At 41.4% G+C, this 27,055-nt stretch overlaps 1 protein-coding gene across 3 annotated transcripts in view; it reads right to left on the reverse strand.

Moving 5' to 3' along the window:
- The window catches only part of CA8 (carbonic anhydrase 8), a 94,340-nt gene that overhangs the window by 11,401 nt on the left and 55,884 nt on the right, over positions 1-27,055 (reverse strand). For 2 of the 3 annotated variants that reach the window (XM_073892797.1, XM_025870626.2), the window contains one exon: positions 16,396-16,565. The exons of the other annotated variant lie outside the window; for it this stretch is intronic. In XM_073892797.1, the coding sequence (XP_073748898.1) occupies positions 16,431-16,565 (135 nt within the window). In that variant the 3' untranslated portion in view covers positions 16,396-16,430. The remainder of the gene's footprint in view (positions 1-16,395; positions 16,566-27,055) is intronic. 3 annotated transcript variants of the gene reach the window in all.

Here is a 27,055-nt window from a genome sequence, read left to right on the forward strand (position 1 = left end):
CGGGGGCGGGGGGGGGCGGAATAGCCAGGAAAACTCTGCAGAAGGGGCTAGGTAAGGGATCTTGTCCTACCAAACACTGAAACATACACAAATACCATAAACATTGTGAGCGATGCTCATGAATAGGCAGGTTGATGGAACAGGAGAAGGACTTCAGGAATAGAACCAAGTAGTCACGAGATTCAATGTTGTAACATATTTTTATCCTTTTTAGTCAGATGAGCATGGATGAAAAATCTGGAAATAGTTAATGGTGGTGAAGGTGAGGAGAACTGTGGTTAGTGGAAGCATAAATGGATACAACTCCTGGGAAGAGCAATCTGCATATATACATACTATAATTGAAACTCTCTGACCTGGTAACTCGTTACTAAGAAATTTTTAAGGAAATAGATGCATAAATCAACCACAGTATGACTAATAGCAAAATACTGTAAATAACCTAAATGAATGATAATAGAGGAACAGCTCAATAAGACTTTGGTACATACTTAAAGGTAACCTTTAAAAGGCAATCATTTAAAAGTATGCCATATATCTACTCAACGGCATAAAAAGATATATTACCAAGCAGACAGAAAAACAGCCTGGGGCACCTGCCTGCCTCAATTGGTAGAGCATGCAACTTCTGATCTTGGAGTTATGAGTTCAAGTCCCACACTGGATATAGAGCATACCTAAAAAAAAAAAAAAATCCTCTGGGTAGCCTGGCTGGCTCAGTCAGTAAAACATGTGACTCTTGATCTCAGGATTGTAAATTCAAGCCCCATGTTGGGTGTAGAGATTACTTAAAAATAAAAAAATAAAATAAAATATTTTAGAAAAGAAAAATAGCCTGAATATAATCCCATAAGGAACATTCTATGTCTACATATCCCATAGAAGATAAATGCATAAAGAGAGATCAAATGGACAATAACAATAAAGGTTAAGTATTCACTGAATACCTACACCATGGACCAAAAACATGTTAAGCCCTTTACATTATCTCATTGTATCTTCCCAATCACACTATGAGGTACTTATAGACTTCTTTTAACTGAGGAAAAAAAGAACTTAGAGAAATAAGTAACCTTCTCAAGATCACACAACTAATTACTAATTAGTGGTGGAGTCAAAATGGAACCTGAGACATCCCCACTATGTTGTGGGGCCTCCATGTTCACGTCCTGGTGATGGCTGTCACTCACAGAGGGTTTGAGAAATCATTGCTTCTTCTTTAGTTTGTTCTATATTGTTTGAATTTTCTGTCATGAACATGTATCATATTTAGACACATGGGAACAAAGAACAAAAAAAGAAAGAAATCAAAGGTGACTCTTGCCACAGCAATTTCAAGAGGTACATGGAAGATGAACACATCTCAAGAAATCGAGGAGGAAAGAGGAGATGAGAAAGAGGCAGAAAGTATACTGAGTGATAAAAAAAAATTGGCAGAAACAACTTCTATAAAATATTTGATCAATGGTACAAGCGTACATACATAAAGGACCCCATGAAAAGCTGCTTTATTTTTTGCTCCTTCTGCTTTTATTCTTGCTAGGACCCATACTCCTGCCTTCCACACACCTCACATAACAGATAATGTCTGTCCTCATTGCAGAGGTCAAGGAGTTAGTGATTTCTTTGGAGTCTTCAGCAAAATAGATAACATCTTAGGAGTGACCAAGCAGGGTCATTATGAACGTTTTCCAAGACCACTGACTCATCAAGAGCCCCGGCTCTAGGGCATACGTGACTTAGGGAGGACACCTAAACACTCATCTTTGTTCCTGGATGTCTGAGAAGACATGTGCACCAGACCACAATCCCCAGTAAAAACCCCAGACCCCAAGCAACGACGAGACTCACTCTCCTCTCCTTTCCGAGTCTCCGAGACACTCTGTCTCGCTCTATGTCTTCAATAAGCTCTGCTCTCACTTCGTCTTGGCTCGAGTTTGCTTTCTATCCTGCACTAAGCCAAGGACAATGTTGGCCGGTCCTGCAGGACACACTCTGGGTCCTCGGGGACCCGGTCAACCTGCATCATTAGCATAACCCTTATTACCATAACCCTGCATTTTAGCAATATGTTACCAAAAATGAAAACATGAGTGTCCTTTTTTCAGAGAAATCACATTTCCAGGAAATTATCTAAAAGAGATAAGGAGGCAAAGATATACAAGGACTTCATAACTTTCTGCCCTTTGTTATTTGAAATGTGGTGTAGTGACAAGAGCTCCGGGTTTGCAGTTAAACTTACCTGGGTCTGAATCATTGCTCCGTACTTTACTGGCTGTGACCTTGACCAAGTTACTCAACCTCTTTCAGCCTCAGTTTGTCTCTAAAATGTAAGTCAAAACACAGGCCTCACAGGATTGTTGTGGGGATTAAATGAGGTAAAATACAGCACCGTGTCTGAACTATAACAAAGCACTCAATTCTTTTTCTTCCCACCACTCGCTAATATGCTTAACTTAGAATGAATACATAAACTTTAATCAGAACTCTAATATAAATCATACAGCTTGGTAATTTCTACATTATTCTGCATCCAAGTATCATAAAACATTAAACTTAGCTTTTAAGGTTGATCAGTAGTAAACCTACGTTATGATACTTTGACACTTCCTCAATCTCAATTAGCTGTAAACCAATTAACAAAACTTTTATACACTACAGTGAGTCACATTTTTCTTCTTTCTTCCCTAATCCCTGGTGTGTTGTAAGGGTGATTGAGTGTCTAATTACTTCTTAATTGAATGCACATATTATACATTTTTCACTAGTTCAAGCTTAATGCTTTTAGTCCAGAAATCAAAGTCAATGAAATTAAGTTGAATTGGGATTTGGGCAACTATTAAAATGAGAGAACGTTTGTATTATGTCTAATTATAAGTAAATGTGTATTTTAGCATTATTTTCTATGGAAATATTTCAGGTACAGGAATGTGCCATAACTGACTAATTTAGATGATTAATAACATTGTTATTCTTACTTACAATCTTTCATTCCTCATTACAGTGATTTTGATTGCTGGGACCCACTAAATATAATCATTCTTTAAAGAAAAGATACCATTAGAGAATCATTAGTTGTACACAAAATCAGAATGAACATTCACATCAGTGACTAGATGAGTTTCTCTGCAGCATAAAGGTTATAGGAATTCTCAAATGCTGCCAACAGAAGAAAAACATAACTTTGGAATATAATCAGTTACAATAAAAAATATTTATTTATGGCAAACCATAAAAACATTACTATCAAAATGGCATTCCAAATTCAGTTAATACTTCAGAGAGACTATTTTCATGAGAGGTTTTCTTCTTTCCCCTTTTTGCATTCTACAGGAGTAAACAAAAAAAAGGTCTGAAGTAGACATTCTCCAACAACAAAGGTCTGTTTGCTGGTTTATAGATACGGGGAGCAGCCATCTGAAATAATTGAGTTGAAGACCTCCTCCGCAGATGACTAGATTAAGTAACTTTTTCAGGTCCAATTCAACTCCATATTTCCAAGATGTCCTAAAAAGATTTTCTGTAGACAAGCCCTAAATACCTTTATGAGTTTCTAAACACTGAAGTTACAACAAGAATTCAGAAATTTTGAAGGCGGTTAAAGAAGCACCGTAATAGAAAACAGACCCATCAAAAACCAATGTGGTTTTCTTGTTTTACCACTTTATTTTGAGAAGGTGTTACCTACCTAGTGGCAAATTTCTTGACTGGAGAAACCTCCACATTACCTAACAAGTATATCAGATTCTGCCCCAAGATATTGGGTATTGTCTAGATTATTTTAGCTTTGTATGTTATCAAAACGAGTTTTAACTGGAATGTTTGTTTAATTAAAACTGAAGTAGCCCCGGGAGGGAGGAGCAAGATGGTGGAGGAGTAGGAGACCTAAATTTCGTCTGGTCTCAGGAATTCAGCTGGATAGGGATCAAACCATTCTGAACACCTACGAACTCAACAGGAGATCAAAGAAAATAATAGCAACAACTCTCTGAACAGAAAAACGACCACTTTCTGGAAGGTAGGACGTGCGGAGAAGTGAATCCGAGGCGATATACGGGAAGATAGACTGCGGGAGAGGGGGCCTCCGTCAGCCGCTTCTGTCAAGTGCTAGAGCCGCGGAGCACAAAATCGGACCTTTTAGAAGTTGGCTCCGCGGAGGGACGTCACTCCAGTGGCTAAGCGGGGGGTGGAACCCTCGTGGGACAGTGTGGTCTCAGGACCCTCGGGGTCACAGAAAGACCGGGGGTGCCTGAGTGCGGCAGAGCTCCCAGGTATCGGAGCGGGGAAGCCGGCTGCAGAGACAGAGCCGAGGCACAGGCTCTCAGCTCGGGGTTGCCATAAACTGTGAACCGCAGCATAATCGAGCCACTGCTCTTCCAGCAGGGACCCAACAAGCGGCAGATCCGGGGAGACTCCCCTTCCTCCCCCGGGAGGAGCGGCGCGGGACCGCACTGCAGGGATCTGCTGGGTTTGGAGACTCCACACGGGGTCGGGAGCCAGAGATACAAACACTCGGTCACAGGCCAGGTGAGCACGGAGTGCGGCCGGAGACTGGGGAGACGGGACTGACTGACTGCTTTTCTCTAGGGGCGCACTGAGGAGTGGGGCCCCGAGTTCTCAGCTCCTCCGGGGCGGAGACTGGGAGGCCGCCATTTTCATTCCCATCCCCCAAGGCCGAATGGAAAGCTTGCAGGGAATAAAAGCTCCCGAGAGCAAACCCAAGATTACTTAGCCCGACCCGGCAAGGGCGAGGCAATTCCGCCTCCGGCAAAACATTTGGAAACCATGGCAACAGGCCACTCCCCCAGAAGATAAGCAAGAATAGCTGGCCAAGACCAAGTTTACCGATCAATGAGGACGGCAGAACTCCAGCGCTAGGGGAATACAGCACAGAGAATTCATGGCTTTTTTCCCATGATTCTTTAGTCTTTCAAAGTTAATTTTTTTAATTTTTTTTTTAATTTTTCTTTTTCCCTTTTTCAGCCATCTTATCAATCCCTTTTTTAAAACATCTTTTTTATTTTTCATTTTTGGAGTCATATTCTATCCCTTCATAGTAGTTAACCTTATTTTTGGTATATACATAAGTTGTTCTCTCTTTAAAATTTTGGGATACAGTTTCTTCTAACAGACCAAAATATACCCTAAATCTCTAATGTATGGCTTTGTTCTAGTCTCCTGCCTGATCATATTCTCTTTTTAATTCCTCTTCTTTCTTTTTTCAACCAACTTCTTATCAATTCCTTTTTTAAAATCTTTCATAATTTTCATCTTTACAGTCATATTCCTTCCCTTCCTCATATTTACCCTTATTTTTTGTACATATATGTTTTTCTTTAAAATTTTGGGAGGCACTTTCTTCTAACAGACCAAAATATGCCCAAAATCTAGTATGCGGTCTGATCTATGCACCAGCCTGATCATATCTGATCATATTCTTTTTTTTTTTTAACCTTTTTCTTTTTTTTTCTTTTTTCTTTCTTTCCCTTTGGGATGAAGCAAAGGCAGTCCTAAGAGGAAACTATATAGCAAAACAAGCCTTTCTCAAGAAACTAGAAAGGTCTCAAATACACAACCTAACCCTATACCTAAAGGAGCTGGAGAAAAAACAGCAAATAAAGCCTAAACCTAGCAGGAGAAGAGAAATAATAAAGATCAGAGCAGAAATCAATGAAATAGAAACCAAAAGAACAGTAGAACAGATCAATGAAACTAGGAGCTGGGTTCTTTGAAAGAATTCATAAGATTGATAAACCCCTGGCCAGACTTATCAAAAAGAAAAGAGAAACGACCCAAATAAATAAAATCATGAATGAAAGAGGAAAGATCAAAACCAACACCAAAGAAATACAAACAATTATAAGAACAAATTATGAGCAACTATATGCCAGCAAATTAGATAATCTGGAAGAAATGGATGCATTCCTAGAGATGTATCAACTACCAAAACTGAACCAGGAAGAAATAGAAAACCTAAACAGACCTATAACCACTAAGGAAATTGAAGCAGTCATCAAAAATCTCCCAACAAACAAGAGCCCAGGGCCAGATGGCTTCCCAGGGGAATTCTACCAAACATTTAAGGAAGAATTAATACCTACTCCTCTGAAACTGTTCCAAAAAATAGAAATGGAAGGAAAACTCCCAAACTCGTTTTATGAGGCTACCATTACCTTGATCCCAAAACCAGACAAAGACCCCATCAAAAAGGAGAATTACAGACCAATATCCTTGATGAACATGGATGCAAAAATTCTCACCAAAATACTAGCCAAAAGAATCCAACAGTACATTAAAAGGATTATTCACCACGACCAAGTGGTATTTATCCCTGGGCTGCAAGGCTGGTTCAACATCTGCAAATCAATCAATGTGATACAATACATTAATAAAAGAAAGAACAAGAACCATATGATCCCCTCAATAGATGCAGAAAAAGCATTTGACAAAGTACAGCATCCTTTCTTGATCAAAACTCTTCAGAGTATAGGGATAGAGGGTACATACCCCTATATCATAAAAGCCATCTATGAAAAACCCACAGCGAATATCATTCTCATTGGGGAAAAACTGAGAACTTTCCCCCGAAGGTCAGGAACACGGCAGGGATGTCCACTATCACCACTGCTATTCAACATAGTATTAGAAGTCCTAGCCACAGCAATCAGACAACAAAAAGAAATCAAAGGCATCCAAATTGACAAAGAAGAAGTCAAACTCTCACTCTTTGCAGATGATATGATACTTTATGTGGAAAACCCAAAAGACTCCACCCCAAAACTGCTAGAACTCATACAGGAATTCAGTCAAGTGGCAGGATATAAAATCAATGCACAGAAATCAGTGGCATTCCTATACACCAACAAGACAGAAGAAACAGAAATTAAGGAGTCGATCCCATTTACAACTGCACCCAAAACCGTAAGATACCTAGGAATAAATCTAACCAAAAAGGCAAAGAATCTGTACTCAGAAAACTACAAAATACTCATGAAAGAAATTGAGGAAGACACAAAGAAATGGAAAAACATTCCATGCTCATGGATTGGAAGAACAAATATTGTGAAGATATCAATGATACCTAGAGCAATCTACACATTTAATGCAATCCCTATCAAAATACCATCCACTTTTTTCAAAGAAATGGAACAAATAATCCTAAAATTTATATGGAACCAGAAAAGACCCCGAATAGCCAGAGGAATGTTGAAAAAGAAAAGCAAAGCTCGTGGCATCACAATTCCGGCCTTCAAGCTCTATTACAAAGGTGTCTTCATCAAGACAGTATGGTACTGGCACAAAAACAGACACATAGATCAATGAAATAGAATACAGAGCCCAGAAATGGACCCTCACTCAACTCTAGGGTCAACTGATCTTTGACAAAGCAGGAAAGAATGTCCAATGGAAAAAAGACAGTCTCTTCAACAAATGGTGTTGGGAAAATTGGACAGCCACATGCAGAAGAATGAAACCGGACCATTTCCTTACACCACACACAAAAATAGACTCCAAATGGTTGAAAGACCTCAGTGTGAGACAGGAGTCCATCAAAATCCTAAAGGTGAACACAGGCAGCAACCTCTTCGATCTCAGCCACAGCAACTTCTTCCTAGAAACAGCACCAAAGGCAAGGGAAGCAAGGGCAAAAATGAACTATTGGGACTTCATCAAGATAAAAAGCTTTTGCACAGCAAAGGAAACAGTCAACAAAACCAAAAGCCAACCAACAGAATGGGAGAAGATATTTGCAAATGACATTATCAGATAAAGGGCTACTATCCAAAATCTATAAAGAACTTATCAAACTCAACACCCAAAGAACAAATGATCCAATCAAGAAATGGGCAGAAGACATGAACAGACATTTTCCCAAAGAAGACATCCGAATGGCCAACAGACGCATGAAAAAGTGCTCAACATGGCTCAGCATCAGGGAAATCCAAATCAAAACCTCAATGAGATACCACCTCACACCAGTCAGAATGGCTAAAATTAACAAGTCAGGAAACAACAGATGTTGGCGGGGATGTGGAGAAAGGGGAACCCTCCTACACTGTTGGTGGGAATGCAAGCTGGTGCAGCCACTCTGGAAAACAGTATGGAGGTTCCTCAAAAAGTTGAAAATAGAGCTACCAAAGGACCCAGAAATTGCACTACTGGGTATTTACCCCAAAGATACAAGTGTAGTGATCTGAAGGGGTACATGCACCCCGATGTTAATGGTAGCAATGTCCACAATAGCCAAACTATGGAAAGAGCCAAGATGTCCATTGACAGATGAATGGATAAAGAAAATGTGGTGTGTGTGTGTGTGTGTGTGTGTGTGTGTGTGTGTGTGTGTGATGGAATATTATGCATCCGTCAAAAGGAATGAAATCCTACCATTTGCAACGATGTGGATGGAACTGGAGGGTATTATGCTGAGTGAAATAAGTCAATCAGAGAAAGACATGTATCATATGATCTCACTAATAAGAGGAATTCTTAATCTCAGGAAACAAACTGAGGGTTGCTGGAGTGGTGGGGTGTGGGAGGGATGGGGTGGCTGGGTGATAGACATTGGGGAGGGTATGTGCTATGGTGAGCACTGTGAATTGTGTAAGACTGTTGAATCACAGACCTGTACCTCTGAATCAAATAATACGACATATGTTACAAAAAAGAAGAATATAGTAGGAAGGGAATAATGAAGGGGGGGAAATCAGAGGGGGAGACGAACCATGAGACTATGGACTCTGAGAAACAAACTGAGGGTTCTAGAGGGGAGGGGGTGTGGGGGGATGGGTTAGCCTGGTGATGGGTTTTAAAGACGGCACGTATTGAATGGAGCACTGGGTGTTATACGCAAACAATGAATCACGGATCACTACATCAAAAACTAATGATGTAATGTATGGTGATTAACATAACATAAAAGAAAAACTGAAGTAGCCCCCAAAATAAGGCAAACCTATACACACACACATGCACACACGCACACACACACGCACCTCCAAGACCTATACAGTTAAATGAGCTTTTTATGGCGTATTTTTACTAAAAATATTTTAAAATACGTTCTCACCCTTTTGAGGGTCCTATCAATATCTTTCTCTTATATGGTTTCTTCTCCAACTCACCCTTTTCCCTTCTTCAGGAGATGGCTTTCATCCCTAACAAAGCGGTCCGGGGTAGTTTCCTCCTTACTGTCACGGCATAATTCTGTCCTCACCGTCATGCCATTTCCATGCTGAGATTTTAGATTCCCTAGGTTTTGCTATATGTAAGCAATTTGCTATATATAATGGTCAGAACCATAACTATTGCATAACAAAATGAAAATATTAAAAAGAGGACTTCAGTCATTTCATCATGCTTCCGTGTTTCCTGGATAACTGCTAACACCTAGCTGCGGATCAGTAGCTCTAATGCAGATAGGTTTTCCAAAGCCCATTTTCAAAAGACTCTGTACCTTAAGAGCAAACATTAAATCAGATGCCAATAATAGTACTTTTCGTTATGGATGGCAATCACCACCACCACCAAACTCCCAACAGCAGGTGTTGCCAACTAGTCACAGCACCCCTTCCCACTGTGCTGAGAGCAAGCTTTAGTGTCCCTTTCAACCAATCACAGCTGACACACAAGACTGACTGCTCCACGTCCTCCATGTCTTTTATTTTATCAATCTTTCCTTAATAATCCTATGTAGACACCACATCCTCTGTGTCTTTTATTTGTATCAATCTTTCTTTAATAATCCTACGTAGAAGAGAGGGGGGATGCTCTTGTGACAGTCTAGATGAGAAATGGGGCTAAATTCTTGGGGTGTGATGCTAGGGATGGGGGCACAGACAGATTTGGGAGCTGTCAGAAGGCAAATCTGCAGAACTGGATGATCAATTGGAAACGTAAGGTGAGGTGAGATGAGGAAGAGAGGTGTCAAGTGTCACTCTGGTTTCTAAGAAAACTGGAAGAGAGCCAGGTCTGTGGAGAAAGATCATAAATTCACCCTCGTAAATATTGAGTTTAAGATGTCTTTGACACCTCCAAAAGAAAAGTCAGACAGTCAGTCGGGCATTCAATACTAGAGCTTAATATTAAGAGAGACCTAGTCTGGTACTATAAATGTATGGGTCATCTGCAGTTGGTGGGAAAAACTGTAGGTTTTCTGTCCCCTACCAAGAGAGCATGGCTCCTCACAGGTTGAGCTGTAAGGACTCCGACCAGAAGTGGCCTCCTGGAAGGTCCGTCTGAGTGCTGAGCTTTTATTCCTCCCCAGTTCCAGAATGACTGCTTTCCTCAGTCTCTGTAAACTCCATCACAGAAAGAGAAACTCGAGAGAATGGACAGCAAATAAATGAGGAGGAAACTGAAATGAGTGCCTCCTTATGAGTATGGTTTTCTTAATAATTCGTCTCAAAGTGGAAAAATGGAGCTAAAAAAACTGATCTGAGGAAATTACCCAAAACGAGCACCCATGATGCAAAAGGCATAAGAGCACATGTTTAGAGGAGATCACCTGGTCTCAGTAGTTTCTTATGGAAAACATATGCTCTAGGCTTAAAATCATGAAACCTACCATATTTAAGGTATCAGAATATATGAATGTTCAACATACAAGTTGGCCCACGACTGCAAAATGTTCTCTTTTCTTCCTCCCAAACAAAATTTTCTTTGAAATCATGGGGGGGGAGGAGAAAAACCAAATCATTCTGCAATTTTTATCCACAATAAATCATTAACATTCCTAAAACATAAAAAGGAAAAAGGGATAAATGTGGAAGTAAGGATTATTTGCCTTGTTGAGTAATCTTAAAGAAATCCCCATACAGCTTTGATGCTTTTCATTCTTGGGTTAACAACAATTTTTATACCACATAATCAAAACATAATAGACAGGTTGAGCACCCTTGATATTTTGGCCTTTTCCTGAAATCATTTTGAAATCCTTTAGGAAATCCATTCCATTTTCAAGAAATTCTGTATGATACAGTAAATAGAAAACAGCTATATCCATCGAGTTTTCATTTCTCACCCTAATGCTGTGCATCAAGTTAAATTATTAGAGTGAGGAAAAGTCCAAGTTCTATTGACTGAAAATATGGCTTTGAGTTTTCCATTTGTCTGGGAAGGATAATAGCTTTTCCGGAAACTACTTGGTCATTCAGAATTGACGCTCTCCCTTTCCCCACATAGCCCCTCCTTTTCTAGAATGCCTTATCCTTTTCTAACCTATAACTCTTTGTTATAAGAGAATGGATAAGAAACTGATGCTTGTGATAGTGTTATTAAAGCTAAAAAGACAACATTATTAATTGCAAAAGTATATGGGGGGAAGAGTTCAACACAGTCAAGGATGGCTTCAAAGACCCAGAAACAAAAATGAGGGCAAGCCTGAAAAGGGAACATTCAGAGTCATTTGGTTTATAACCCTCTTTTTTCTTCTTTATTTTTTTCCCTAATTTACTTGGAGGCATACTTAGATTTCTTCCCCCTTTCGGGGGGGGGGGTGGGGGGGAAGAAAGGAAACTATTTAAAGAGCCTTGTGGCATAGGTTTCACAGAAAATAAATAATTATAATTAAGTATAGTTACTGTACACATGCGCAGCTTAACAATATCTGAGCTACAGGGGAAACAGACAAGTCTTTGAGCAGTCAGAAAAGCTCTAAATAATGGGCTAAAACTTCATGAAACAGGCAAGTAATCATCTCATCAGAACTAAGTACCAATATTAAGATACCAAGAGCAACAAGTAAACTAGACCAAAACTTTGGTCTTGTTTTTTGTTTGTTATTATTAAGATTCGGTTCTCATACAGAAAATTCAATGGGTAAAGAATCATTTCATGTCCACTGGCTCCCAGAAATCTGAAGTAGCGCTGCCAAACTAAAGAATTTCCAGCACCTGGATGAGTTATGTGCTAGTTCTTTAAACAAGTATAAAACCATAGTTCATACTTCTTAAATGGTAATATAAAAAGTCACAGATTATTCATGGAAATAATAAGTCTTGGTTATCAAAGCCCTCCAGATGTCTAGACATGTCATGCAAAAAAAAAAAAAGTCATTTTAAGTCCAAAAACTAGTTATTTTAGTAGACATAGCTAAAATAAATCTGAATTATTTTAAACATTTTTTTAGAGAACCACCAGAAAAAAATTTTTTTTCCTTTTCAGTTCCAAGAGCTTAAATGAAACATTCATGCATTAAATTCAAAGTCTGACTGTCAAACCATTTCACTTTAATAAAAATTTGAATTACCTGCCTTAGGGCATTATTAAATATCAAATAAAAAGCACACATCCATAAGCCTGATTTCCCAATATAATTTTTATGTAGAACTATGACTAGATTTCTATTACACATTTCAAGATAAAAGGGTCAAAAATGTATTCATAGAAGGATGAAGTCTAAACTGGAGTTGCCTTTGAAAGAATTCCTGCACCATTCTTAGGAATTTGGGGGAAAGTGACCCGTCTTAAGTCATCTCAGTCACCAAGATAAGGATACAAATCCATCCTCCTTTGAAAAGACCTAGATCGTAATAATTTAAAGCCTTGAAAAATTATACATTATCTTCCTATCATATAAGGAATATGAAGCACCTGAAATACGCATAATCTCATCAACAGCATTTCAGTCTGTGTGCACGTATGGGGGAGATAAAAGAGTGATGGTTATTTAGATATTTAGAGAAAGGCAACTCTGGTCTAGGGCTAGATGTGGATCAAAAGTTCATGGTAATAATGTGATCTCATAAAAAGTGTCATTTACAGTTACTGATATTCAGAGAGGACACAAAACCTAGACTGGGGAAATTAATAAATTCACATTCACCAAACCTCACCACACACCTCCGGCCAGCCCACCTGCCCCTCCTACTGGGTCGCTCCTGCAAGCCCCCAATCCCCCTTCCCCTCTGCTCCAGTCTCCCACCTTCCCTCCTCCCACCTCTCCTAGCTGCAGCCCAATTCTTCCTTAAATAAGAAAGGCAAGTCATGGAAATGCTAACTCTACAAACCACCGCCTCCGTCTCTCTTCGTCTTACAGCCCAGAAAGTGTCCCTTCTTGCAACAAAGGCAATCGTCTCTCTTCCCATTATAGCCCAGAAAGTGTCCCTTCTTGTAACAAAGGCAATCGCCACATTTGCTTAGGATTTCATTGCCTTTCTTTTTTAGTAATCCCTACACCCGGGGTGGGGCTCGAACTCAAGATCCCCAGGTCAAGAGGCTCATGCTCCTCCAACTGAGCCAGCCAGCCACCCCAGATTCCATTCCCTCTCAAGTCTTCAGAGACCGCACAGCTAGGATTAGCCCCCCTGAGAAGTGGCACCTTCATCGCCTCCCACCGACTGGCTCATTACCCCAACATACAGACAAGTGCTAGTGGTTTTTTTGTTTAAAAAGTGTCCCTGGATTCCTTCACCCCCTCTACTGCTGCAGCCTTCTGCTCTCCTCCCACCCAGCTCATCAATAGCTGCCATCACACCTTATCTCCCCCTCTTCCCTTCCCACTGGACTCCGCTCTGCTGCAACACGCACCCCTCCTCGTCACACCACCCTCACCGCAAGCTTGGGGGCACTCCCTGACCCCTGCCGGGCAGTGGGTAACAAAAGGGGCTCTGCCAGCCAGGCTGCCTGGGTCCAATTTCAGCTCTGCTGCTCCAAAGACTGCGTTATCTTGGCCAGTGATCTAACTTCTCCGTGCTTTTGTGAACTTATCTACCAAGTCTCACATTAAAAATTTTGTGAACACTTAATGAGACAATCCCATGCAGCATCAGAACGTGATACGTGTATATCCAAGCTCCATGCCAATGACTCAATGACTCCCATATTCGGTTCAGACCTCCTTTCTGATCTCCGCTTCTGAAAGTCCAGTTAGCTGCATGAAGGGTCCATTAGTGCGACTGACAGACCTCTCTCATTCAACGAGCTCCAACTCAACTCTTTGTAACTTCCCAAGAGTCTCCTCTGGTTTTCCTGCTGTCATTCGATGACGGCACTTGACCCGCACACAGTTTCTAAAGCCCCCAAATCCCAGTAGTTATCTTTGATATTTCCCTCTCTCTCCACCATCATCCAGTTTGTCAACTAGGTACTATCACTTTCAAGGTCTACTAAACATACTTTAACTTCTCCCCATCTCCATGGCTCCTGGTCTAGTATCCGAGTCTCTGCGTCTTTCACCTCGGCTACCCAGCAGACTTCTAAAATATCTCCCTACTCCTGCCCCTGGCCCACTATCATCCAATCTGTTCATTCCGCAGCTACCGTGATCTATTGGAAACGTACATGAGGTCAGGCCATGCCCCTGAGCAGAAGTCTTTAGAGGTTCTCAATGCATCAACAGCAAAATAAAGATGCCTTAACAAGGCTGACAGGGCCTCCAAGATAAGAGCCCTGCCCCTTTGAGTCCTACACCCCAGACACACAGGGCCTTCCTATGTTCCTCAATGCATCAAATTCTTCCCTCCACAGGGAGTAGCCCCTCAGGGCTTTTGCAAAAGATACTCCCTCTACTTGAAATCTCCTTCACTGCCTTTTTTTGTTCTTCTCATTCATGGATTTATTATAAGTTGTAGTTGTATGTTTTCTGAAATATCTATTTTAGTATTTATTTTTCCACTCTCAGGCTCCCCACAGGAGATTGTTTTCTGAGAGCAGAGACATCTATTCTGACCTTTGATACCCAGAACCAATCACACGGTAGTGATTTTTGATCAAATATAATTTGAATTCTTTAGTCCCTCCATCACAAGGCTTAGCTTAAAGCAGTCTTGCATGTTCTCTCATGTTAACCACATACGAATTACGGAAAGTCCCTTCGCAGTCCTACCAAAGCAACTTTGCCTGGCCCTCACCCTCTCCAAAATCAGAAGAGGAAGAACCATACCAACTAACTCAGAAACCATACCAACTAACTCAGAAACGAAGAACCATACCAACTAACTCAGAAACAGTCAGGGAATGACTGGCATGTGGCTGGCTGATACACGCTACGTGTAGCTCTCAAGAATTACTAATGGGCCAACAGACATTCAAGACGCAAAGTGTTATGTGTCACAATGGATTCAAAGCAAAATGAACATGTTTCAACCCTTTAAAAGCTTGACTGTAACACAGAAAGTAAGAAATACACACAGCTAAATGGAAGAAAGAATGTGAATAGAAAGGTACAATGTAAGGGAGAAGCAGAGAATTCGTGCTGAGAACAGGATTTGGGTTGAGCCTGCAGGGTAGCTAGGATTTCAACAGGCAACAAGAGGGGTGGGAAGGACTGTATGAGCAAAGCACATTCACAAAGAAAAAAGACAGTTTGGATGGAGTACTGGATATATATGGTTACAGTGATAGAGAAGCAAGAAAAATGGACTGGAGAACACATGGATAAAATGATCACCTCTGAAAATTCCAATGTCAACTGTCTAGCTCAAGACACTGTTTGAGCTTCCCGAAGCCAGAGACTTCTATTCATCTGTGACTCCCAGTCTATATCATACCACTCGCACAGTATGTGAGCTTATACTCACCACGGTCCATTATACCAAGTCCAAGCTCTGTCCTGTTTACCTATGTAACTTCCAACAGATGCTTTCCTCTGTGGGAAGCAGCAGTTGGCCAGCTATGTGCGCTGACCGATGTTATGCACTCTTAGGTAATTCACGAGGTAAAGAAATAATCCAGGATACAGTCGTTTATGTATATTTGATCTTTCCCATGTCTGTGAGATTTTATTTTGTCAGCTCTTTGGGGATAAGGTATACATATATTCAATCCAATATATTAAAATGCATAGATTATATTTCAGTCAATAAAGAAACGTACCATATTCACATACCTAGGAAATGCTTCTTGATCTTTCAAATAAAAGCACTTCCACAGGACAAGGATTTTAATGCACGCCAGATCTGCCCTCGCCTAGCCCGATAAAGAGGTCAAACCTGCATTAGACGAGGGTCAGCCCTGAGGCTCACATACCCCTCCAGAGGATCCCTTTATGTTCCTCAGTCATCAGGAGGTGACTGCTGCCATTTCAAGGGTGCAGCATAGGGAGCCCTAAAAAGGACTTTTACCTCTTTACCTTGAATAAAGAGGGGATGCTTCTCTGCCTTGGGGCTCCTTACCTGATGAAGGCCAGTAGTAAAGCAAAATGGGAATTAAAGGCTGCTCTGGTGGGAAAATACAAGGATCGGAGGTTCTTTTTCAAACACTGCATGAAATTTTTAAAGCCACCTGACTTGTAATTAATAAGGTTTGAGAACATGTCAAAAAAGAAAGTTTGAGAACTTTTATCAAAGCGAAGTGCATTCACACTGCTACATCATCAGGATCACCATGAGACTAACTCTGGTGTGATAGGTTTATATGACTGGGGAGCCCCATTTTCCTTACTCAATCTGCACATACCCAGATGAAGGCCGTCTTGTTCCCATTCTCTCTGGCTACTGAAATGCGGCTCTGATGACTCTGTCACTAAGTGGCTGAGTGGGTCTAAAATTGTCTCCCAAAACCCCATCACAGCCTTCCACGAGCTCTGCCCCCTTCACATGTGTCCTCAGCCTGCGAAATTCTTCAATCTGAAAATAAAAACAGAGCAAAACAGCTTGATTATTTACTAGACATGAACAAGACTGGAGTTTCCTCAGTGACTCAAAATATGCATAAATTGTAGCAGTTTATAAAAAGAAAATGAAAATTAATCTTTAAGAAGAGTAAGACCGGGGCGGGGGGGGGGGGGGGCCCTGGGTGGCTCAGTCGTTAAGCGTCTGCCTTCAGCTCGGGTCATGATCCCAGGGTCCTGGGATCGAGCCCCGCATCGGGCTCCCTGCTCAGCGGGAAGCTTGCTTCTCCCTCTCCCGCTCCCCCTGCTTGTGTTCCCTCTCTCGCTGTGTCTCTCTGTCAAATAAGTAAAATCTTTAAAAAAAAAAAAAAAGAAAAAAAGAAGAGTAAGACGGACTTAATTCTTCCAAACCTAGTAAGACATGAGACATCACTGCTGCACGAGAAATGGAGACAGCAGAAGGAGAGGTAGTAAGGTCTCCAGACAACCCCAACAGCCACAGAAACCTGCTGGATTTGCTCACGCCAAAATGCAATACACCTCTCTCTAAAAGCTCTCACACCTATCTGTAACATAATAAGAGGCGAACAAATGAGTAAGTATTCCAAGCATAGCTTTAATTAACGAATTCCAGTATTACTCTATGACAGCACTGATCAGGCGTTAGATTTATCAGATGGAGGTGTCCTTCATCACAAGACTCTCTCCACTGCTCTTCTAGCTTTTCGGAGAACACTGGTCCAATGAAAACCTCTGACTGTCCAAAAATGTAAGCCCAACTTCTCCCCTTAGCAGTATCAATTTTCACGTTCATCTCCCTTTCTCAGGTGGCCTCCCCAGATCCCATGGATTCTCATTACACGTTAAGAAAGTCCCAGAGTCCCAAGGGTCAGTTTCTCCAACTTAACAGGTCTGCGCCCCCTAAGAACCTTCCGAGTAGCTGAACTCTCCGAAGAGAAGCTGAACCCTCCGAGGAGTCGCAGAACCCTCTGAGTAGCTGAACAACAAGCAAACGTGATGAACGTTCCCCAGACTCATTCCAATCAGTCCATTTATCTACAGGACTCATCGTCTGCCATTCGCTTACATGCCACATGGTCACATGACACAGTCCTCACTCCTTTCACAAAAGAGGAAACTGAAAGATGAAGAGAGTTTCCATGTTAGCTGGGTCTGACAAGTCCACCTGCTCTTCTCCCAGCTCCACTGCCACTTCTTCAGAAATTCCCATCAACCCAGTATAACCTGCATCCTCCATATATCACAGGATATGGAACTGCTTTAAACAGCATCAATCCCCCAAGTCTGCCAGGTCTGTATCACAGGGCTTTATCTACAAAAGTTCTTCCTACAGCACAGCCACAGAAGTCTGCCATTCATGAACTAAAATGAAATGCAGGAGATCCATGAATTCGGGGGTTCTAGTAAAAGTCTAGACACCCCTAGAGACTTTAGGGACTCATGAAACCCCTGAATGATACGCAAAATTTTACATGTGCATTTCCTAAGAAGAGGCTCCCGGACCCCAAAAGAATGGACTCTCACAGGATTCTAATACTCCGAAAATTCACATACATGTTGGTAAACAGAGCTGAGGGAAAAGGAAGTCGCTTGTTATATTAGAATGCAAGTTAGAAATCTAATCTCTGAGGTCTTATTTTCTCACGTCTCCAAATGATTTCCCTAAATGTTGATTTCCCTACATGGGATAAGACTGACCCACTTGGTACTGTCCTGTTTTTTTGCTTTTTTATCATACCTACGTGCTGTCCTTCTACGGAAGTGCCAGTGACATAAGCAATTAGCTGTTTAACCTACACAGTGGTTTTTCCCTAGACCTTCTTGGGATCTTAGGTTGGGAATATAATATGGGCATCACCTATTGTTTGCTGCACCTGGAAAATTTCCAGAGCCAAGTCTGCAGGAGAATCCCCTGTCCTTATTTGTGGCATGTATTTTTACTGAGTTCTCTCTAAGCATGGAGTGGAAAGGAAACTAGTCAAGCTTTTTCAAACAGGAGAATATGGAGGTGAAGGCAGTTGGCTCTGCATCAAAAAGCCTAGTTCAGAGGCACCTGGGTGGCTCAGCTGGTTAAGCGACTGCCTTCAGCTCAGGTCATGATCCCAGGACCCTGGGATCGAGTCCCCCATCGGGCTCCCCACTCAGCAGGGAGCCTGCTTCTCCCTCTTCCACTCCCCCTGCTTGTGCTCTCTCTCCCTCAAATAAATAAAATCTTTTAAAAAAATAAAAATAAAAAATAAAATAAAATTTTAAAAAGCCCAGTTCACACCCTGGCTCTGACACCTAAGACCCAAAAGGCCAGGCTACGTCTCCTCTTTACACTTCAGTTTTCACATGGATATAAGGGATGACAATAACAGCATTTGCAAGGACAGTGTAAGAAGCAAGATAATTCATGAGAATCGCTCAGCATACTTCCACAGCACACAGAAGTGTTCAGTAGATACTGGCACAACTTCTTTTGAAGCCAAACCTTTAGCATCTTGAGATAAATATTTAGCTAAAATTTTCTGTGCAAAAAGTATACTGGAAATAATAAACCAATTGACTGAGAAAACAGAAAGTCCTGCCCTCCTCGTACCCCCTTTTACATGTAATCACAAGTAATGGCAGCAACTAGAATCCACACACTATGCACGGGGTCACCAATGAGCAATGCGGACTAGAAAGTGTACTGCCTAAGCATATTTTAAGGAAGACTCCATTTCTGACTGACTTTGAAGCTTATTTTAAAACTAGGTTAATTTTATATTTACATATTCTATAGTGACGAATAAATCTTTCAAGCCCCAGACCTCAACCTGAAGCAAATAATGTGAAAACAGCTTCTTCTAGAACAGACGATCGGAATCCACAGCCAGCCAGTCTCAAATCGCTGCATTCTTGGGAGAGAACTATTTCACAAGAAATGTTTTTCTCTGATCATAGCAACACTTTGAAGATTTCAAACATCAACAGAGATCGAGGGGAAAACACGCCTTTCTAAAATGCCAATTTTTCTGAAGTAACCACCCCTCAAAACCTTTAGTCACTTCAAATGGTTTTAAAAACACGTACTGTGGTATCTCCCACTGAAGAGAGAGAGAGAGAGTGAAAAACGAGCAGAATAATATCAGGATAAAAGTCTGCCACGAAATTCAAATGTCAGGGCAGTAGAGAGACTATCACACGTATCAGTAGGGATGATTTTGTCAATTTTTAATGCTACTCTACTTAAACATGGCTATTGGTTTTTAACCAATTTACAAGAAAGAGAGGACAGAAACCCAAGCTTCAGGGAGACATGCTTGTCTTCTGAAGGTAGCAGAGTTGAACAGCTATTCTCTGAATCGCGCGTGCACTCTGCTTGGTCTAAAGCATTGACTCCAACCTTCACTGACTCATGAACCAGATTATTCACTCAAAGTTCAGCTTTAAAACCGTTTTCTTTAGGAGTGCATTTCAAGTGCTAATTTACAGGGCTTAGGGTTTGGCACTAATTATTTTTAAAAGTTCCCAAGTTCCTGTGCATATGCTCTCACAAATGTCTTTTCACTTGCATCTCTGTTACCACGTTAAAATTAAGAGAAAAAGAACACATCAAAGTCAACGTTCTCATCTTATTTTTTATCATCAGGCAATGAAATACATGAATTAGAGTAATATAATTCCTGATGGAAGCCATCAAGAGTCAAAAGCCAGCTATACTTAAATAGTCCATAAATAACGTATATATACTGAGATTATGTCATTGATAGGACTCTCCGCCTTTCATGTACTCAGTCTTACTGTTTTTATTTCATTTTCTTCAACCCACTATCTCACTTTTTTTCTAAAATCATTGTTTTTTTTTTTAAAGACTTCTCATCCATAAACCAACTCATCTGTCACTGATTCCTTGGTCTCATCTTTCTAATTTTTCTGAGGAAGAGCTCAGAGAAGAGAGGATCCTCTGCCCAGTACGACTGATGCCAACTTGCCCTTCTTCCAATCCCCAGTCCTGGTCTCTGCCAGGGGTCTTCCCATCTTCACTTGAGGGCAGCTACTGAGGAGCTACACATAACGCAAACTTAGTCAAGAATTACAGTCTAGAGCGCCCGGGTGGCTCAGTCAGTTAAGCATCTGCCTTTGGCTCCGGTCATGATCTCGGGGTCCTGGAATCAAGTCCCGCATTGGGCTCCCTGCTCAGCGGGGGGCCTGCTTCTCCCTCTCCCTCTGCTTGCCACTCCCCCTGCACATGCTCTCTCTTTCTGTCAAATAAATAAATAAAATCTTAAAAAAAAAAAAAAAAGAATTACAGTCTAGAGTTCGTGACCACAGAGGAAGCACTCTCTATCATGGAAGACACTGAGGAAATACATCCCAAACTCCCCTCAAGTGCCTAAAAACCACACGTTTTAAGAAAGGGAAGGAGTGTGCCAGGAGAATCTAGAGTTGCACTATCTCAGCGTGGCCACTGAGCATCTGAAATGCGACTGGTCTGAACTGAGATGTGCTGGCAACGCAGGACATACCCTGAAGTCAGATTTAGCATGAAGTAAACATGTAAAAAAATCCCACCCATGCTTTTTTATATTCACTGCATGTTAAAATGGTATTTGGGGTACACTGGGTTAAAATATACTATTTAAATTCATTTCAGCTATTGATATTTAGATTGTTTTATTGTGGACACCAGAAATTTTAATCTTATGTATGTGGCTCACATGGTTTCCACTGGATAGTCAAGGCTTTCCTTAAGAAACTCTGCATTCTGCTATTAGAATGCGGTTCTAAATTACATACGGAGGTAAATGCCAGTAGACAAGAAACAGGGGTCCTCAAAGTGTGCTTCCTGGAATAAGTTCCTCTCCCAGTCCTACTGGATCGGCAACTCTGGGGTGGGGCCCAGCAATTTGTGTTCAAACAAGCCCACCCAAGTTTGAGAATCATGGATACGGAAGAAAATTCACAACAAATGTTCCCCATCACTTGAAATCATTTTCAAACATGACCATGTGGTGGTCCCACAGCAACTTGGGTCTTTAGAACCCATGTGGGAAGCACAGACAAGAAAGGCCCTGCTGCTGAGTCCTGAACCTAACCAGACCTCTTTGGTCACCCAGGACCAGGTGGGCTCTCAGATCCCACCAGCCAAGCACACACCATACCCTGACTCGGGCTGTCGGGGCTAGGAAGAGTCCCACTTCTCAACCTCTCAGAAATATGTAATGGGGAAGGAAGAAGAGGAGGCAAAACCGAGAAGAAAAGAAAATTAAAGTGGTTTTCCAAGTTCTTACAGACAAATATCCACATAGTGAAAAACAGTGAACACATTTATGTTCCTTTGCTTCCCTGGTGTTACTTGGAGTTGAAAGAGAAAGAAAAAAACAAAGACAGGCGCATCTAACTGGAGAAAGTAGATAAACTAAGAAGTAGGAATAGATGAGTAAGGGGGAAACAGAAAAAGAGAGAAGCAAAGTAGAAAATAGAGAGTAAAACTTAATCAATATCTCTGTGTATGCGGGCATACTTGCACACATGCCATATTATCAATTTTGAATACTGTTCACATTTTCATGTCTCTGAAAATCAGGATGGGTCTTATAATTTGTTGACAGATTTGATGAAATTTGGTATTTTATTCTGTTCTTGGAATCTCATCTCCAAACATAACAATTCAGCTGAAAAAATTTTTTCCTTCAGCTTCCTAATGCTTAGACCACTATTTATTGAAAAGTAATTTAACAGTTATAGATCATAGCAAAATAAAATTACACATATTCAAATCCATCCAGTTGCATGTTTTTTTCCCCTAGCATATGGTATGCTAACCAAGCATAAGATGAAAAAATTCAGTTGAGCAGAGGCTTCCAGTTGCTTACTCTAGAATTCTGATACCCAGGAGGATGTGAATGTTCCATGATAGGCTTAACTGTCAACACTGCACGTCAACAGATGACTCCTCCTTAATTGAGATGCTGTGCATTTCATTAAAAACTACGATGATTTTAGAGCCTTTTCTTTAATGTGGCTAGTGCAGACATTCTTATCCTATGGCAGATGGTACATTTCAAGAGACCAGTTGTTTCCATAATAATACCCAGCAGCTTAATTTACATACATTAACCCCAAGATCTAAAAGGAAACATTTTTTCTTCAATACAAAGTTTTATATTTCTCAAAATACTCAGCTATGCAAAGACTCTACCTACTACTGGCCGTTCCTTTTGTTATTTTACATACAAATAATATTTTATAACCCCTCCCTCCATCTCTCTCCCTCTTTAACGGCAATAATAGGAGACATCTCAATTTTTCTTGGTCTGAATTCTAGAATCCCATCTTTCCCTTTAGTCCTCATTTTTCCTGCCCTCTCTGGACCCTTTCTATTTTTGCTCTGCTTTCTCTGAAGTTATATGAGCAGCAACAGTGAAATATTTGAGTCAAGAACAGACTAATTTACATTCTCCAAAAATTACAATTTTTTTCCCCAAAATCAACCTAAAATGCATTTTAATGTGTGTGTGTGTGGGTGTGTGTGTGTGCGCGCGCACACGCGCGCACACGAGCGCATTTTAACACCGATGTCCTCTGAACAGATGCTGTAATGGAGCTTTGTGCTAATAGTACCTAATCTTTTTTCTTAAAAAGATGCAGCTAATTGGAAAGTCATCTATTTTCAAGAGCAGTTGATGTTATTCTTTCCAAAACACATTCCTCTGGCTTTGGCTCCCAATTAGGAAGATATGGCTTTTCCCAACAATTGAGGAAATGACTTGGTGGGTGAGGGTTATTAGAGTCTGTCACTGGCCTTACTCAACGGGATAATAGAAAGCAAGGTTCCCTTTGAAGCCAGCCAGACACAAAGGCAGGCACAGTGATTTGTCTCTGAATTTTGGCATAATGTGCTAGTCAACAGGGGAGTAAAACTTTACTGCTCACATTTACAGAACATCAGTTAACATTCACAGTATGGTTCAACAGTACCATTCCCACGCATTAACATGCTGGCAAGGGAATTCTTAATGGAATTCCAAGAGGAATTTAAGAATGTTCTCTTTTGGGGTGGGGGGATGGGTTAGCCTGGTGATGGGTATTGAGGAGGGCACGTTCTGCATGGAGCACTGGGTGTTATGAACAAACAATGAATCATGGAACACTGCATCAAGAGCTAATGATGTAATATATGGTGATTAACATAACAATAAAAAATTAAAAAAAAAAAAGAATGTTCTCTTTTGTGGCTCAACAAGGTTAATCTCAGCTAACTTCCAATAAACAGAAATTTATTGTGCTGATAAAGTTTTATTTTTCACTAAAAGGTTTGATCTATTTTTAGAAAAATACCCCTAAATAGAGCAATGCTGAACAAATGGGACTGCAGACTCAGCTTCTTCGATTTCATCTCCATGCCTGAGACCTCTCCTTGTGGCTCAATCCAATTAATACTTTTCCACCCTTCACTTAATGTTTGTGCAGAAATCTGATACTTTCCATCTCTCCACTCCCTCCCTCCTTAAAACTCACACCTCCCTTGGCTTCCAGACATTACATCCCACCAACCTCCTGACTCTTCCCACCCCTTGAGTCATTCCACGGGGACAACTATCCCAATGCACACCCTTATCAGCTCCCCTCCCCATGCTCTGCATTGTTTCTTTTTCTCTCCCTAAAGGATCTCCTCTTCTCCACATGTGGCTTCAACCATCACCTATGTATTATATCCCTTTCTTGGGATGTCTCAAAGGCATCCTCAAACTCTCAGCATTTACAACCACAAACTCATAATACTCTGCATAAAGCCTGCCCTTCCATTTTTATCCCCTGTCATGGTGAAGAGCGACATTACACTCATTAGTCACTCAAGCCAAAATCCAGGAAGTAATATGCGGCTTCGTCCTCCCTGAAAACCTTCCTATGTCGTCAGTCACCAATTCTACTGACTCTACTGCTTTATTATTTCTAAAGCCATTCCTCTCCTTTCATCCCACTTCACAATCTTAACTAGATTGACATCTTCGTACGGGAGCTACAGAGAGGTTTCTCAAATTCAGACTTGGTCTTGTCTCTCTCTCTTTCTCACAGTGTTCCAGGAATTCCTTGCTGCCTTCAGGAAGCCTCCACAGCACAACATCAAGGTTCTTTGGTGAGTGTCAGGCCCGTGATCTCCTCTCCAATTGCATCTCATGACCCTGGCCCTTTACACTAACAGTGGGCATCTCCAAAGGCCTCTGTGCCCATGCAGGCTCTTCTTCCCCAGTCAGCAATGCCCAGTAACACTCACGCCACACCCCATTATCTGGCCTGGGGAAGGTCTACCAGATGGCTAAATCTTATTAGGTACCCGTCCTATGTGCTAAGGCATATTCATGTCGTACCAAAGCACTGTTCACATGAAATTACTATTCTTTCAATGTGAACATATTTGCCTTTCCCCCCAGATGGTGAATTCCTTGAGGTCAGAACCATGTCTTATTGGTCCTCCACTTGCAGGGCTTACTACAGCTCCTGGAATATAGAAAATGCCAAATTACCAAATTCATCAACGAATGCATGAATTAATGAATAAATTATCCACCTTATTCTCAAAGGAGAAATTCCACATCCTAACATCTGACTATGACAAGGGTAAAGGAAGATGGGACTACAGCAACATATTACCTTATCAGTAATTTGCTTGTGTTCATAGAATCAGGGACATGTAAAGGCCAATGAATGAGTCCCCAGCAAAACATATTGCTTATTAAGCTTCATTGTTTTGAAACTTAGTCGTCTAAGATGTTGTGCTACTTGCTGCAACAATGAGAAAATGTGTATCACTGTCCCTAAAAGCAAGATGTAGGAAAAGTAAATGCAGAGGATGTTCGATCTTTGATATACGTCATTCCCAGAACAATCACAACTCTCCCGCCCCAGCTTAGGACAGCTGAAGCTGCGGTCTCAGTCTGACCTGGATCGGCCAGCCAACAACGGCCTTCACATACCCACCTGCTCATCCCAAACCTTCTTCCCTGCTTCAGAAATGTGGTATCAGCGACAGAAGTGACTTGGAGTAACCAGATGGCAAATGGAGAGTAGTAAGTCCCATGGGACCCTACCAGCTTTGAAAGTTCTCTTATAAAAGAGTTCTCTTATAAAAATTTTCTCAGGAAAACCTCCAAGAGACTGTTTCTCCCATCTTCTCCACTCTTCTTTTCCCATACTCTTTTCTTTCATCTCATTTGTTCATGTCCCTTGGCTCCTTCTCCTATGCCAATGAGCCCTAAATCTGTATGTCCACATCAGCCTCTGAAGGTCTCGTTCTTTCTGTGTTTCTGTCAAAAGAAACCAAACTCCTCCAACTGAGAACACAAAACAGGCCAAAAAGGTAGAAACCTTCTCTAGTACCAGTGAGATTTTCCTGACAAGGTCTCATATAGAAAGAGGATCTCAAAGGAACTGTGATATCATAAAGGGCAGGAGTTGAAAGGGGACAGTGGTTAAGCACCCAAACCAGTGACAATCACCCGGAACCGGGTGGGATCTCAAACCCACCCACTGGCATCTGGGCCCATTTCTATAAGGCATGGTTATTTGCCACTCAGGCGGGCAGCACCCACCCTACTTAAATTCTCTGAGGCATCTGTCACTATTAACTTCCCTCCCCTCCTCCACATGTGGGCCATCCTCTCTCCCGTCCTGGGCCCCAGGACATCACTCCCTCTCAGGTGTCCTTAAGTTAAGTCCTTCTTAGCTCCCTGCGTGGTGCCATCTCCTCCAGCTGTACTGAGGTTTGGCAATAGGCCGACTGTCCTGTCTCCTCCTCAACTTGAGCTCAACTCATCATCAAATCCATTTCTTCTCCTTCCTGGACATGAATCCTGAATCCACTTCCCAGCTCAGCAGGGAGTCTGCTTAAGACTCTCTCTCCCTCTGCCCCTCCCCTGAGTTGGCAGGTGCACGCACCTGTGCTCGCGCTCTCTCTCTCTCTCTAAAATAAATAAAGAACTCTTTAAAAATAAATGAATAAATCTCTTCTGTGAGAGGTCACTGGAATGTTGATGTTTATTTGTTATAGCAGCTACCATCTTTGTGGTTAAAATCCAAACCCATAATTATTAGTCCAAACTTCTATCCCTAACATTAGACTCAAATTTCTAATTTCTTTCCTCTCCTTTACCAGACTTACTCCTAACATTTTTCAGGAATTACTCCCGGTCCCACCCAGGCCAGGTTGGGTTTCTTTCCTATGTGTGTCTGGAGCACCTTACTTCTCACAATCAACACAACCGTCTGTATGATTGTCTGCTTCTTCTACTCTGTGGTAAACATTTTGAGGGTAAAGACTGTGTTTTAATCTCTATATTCTTTGTGTGTCTGCTTGGCATTCAGGAATAGTTTCTTTTAAAAACATAGGGATAAATGAGGGCGCCTGGGTGGCTCAGTTGGTTAAGCAACTGCCTTCGGCTCAGGTCATGATCCCAGGGTCCTGGGATCGAGCCCCGCATCGGGCTCCCTGCTCGGCGGGAAGCCTGCTTCTCCCTC

This window comes from Callorhinus ursinus, unplaced genomic scaffold (genome assembly GCF_003265705.2).
Source record: "Callorhinus ursinus isolate GAN/ISIS: 27379988/994484 unplaced genomic scaffold, GSC_fseal_2.0 scaffold5, whole genome shotgun sequence".
Classification (NCBI taxonomy): domain Eukaryota; kingdom Metazoa; phylum Chordata; class Mammalia; order Carnivora; family Otariidae; genus Callorhinus; species Callorhinus ursinus.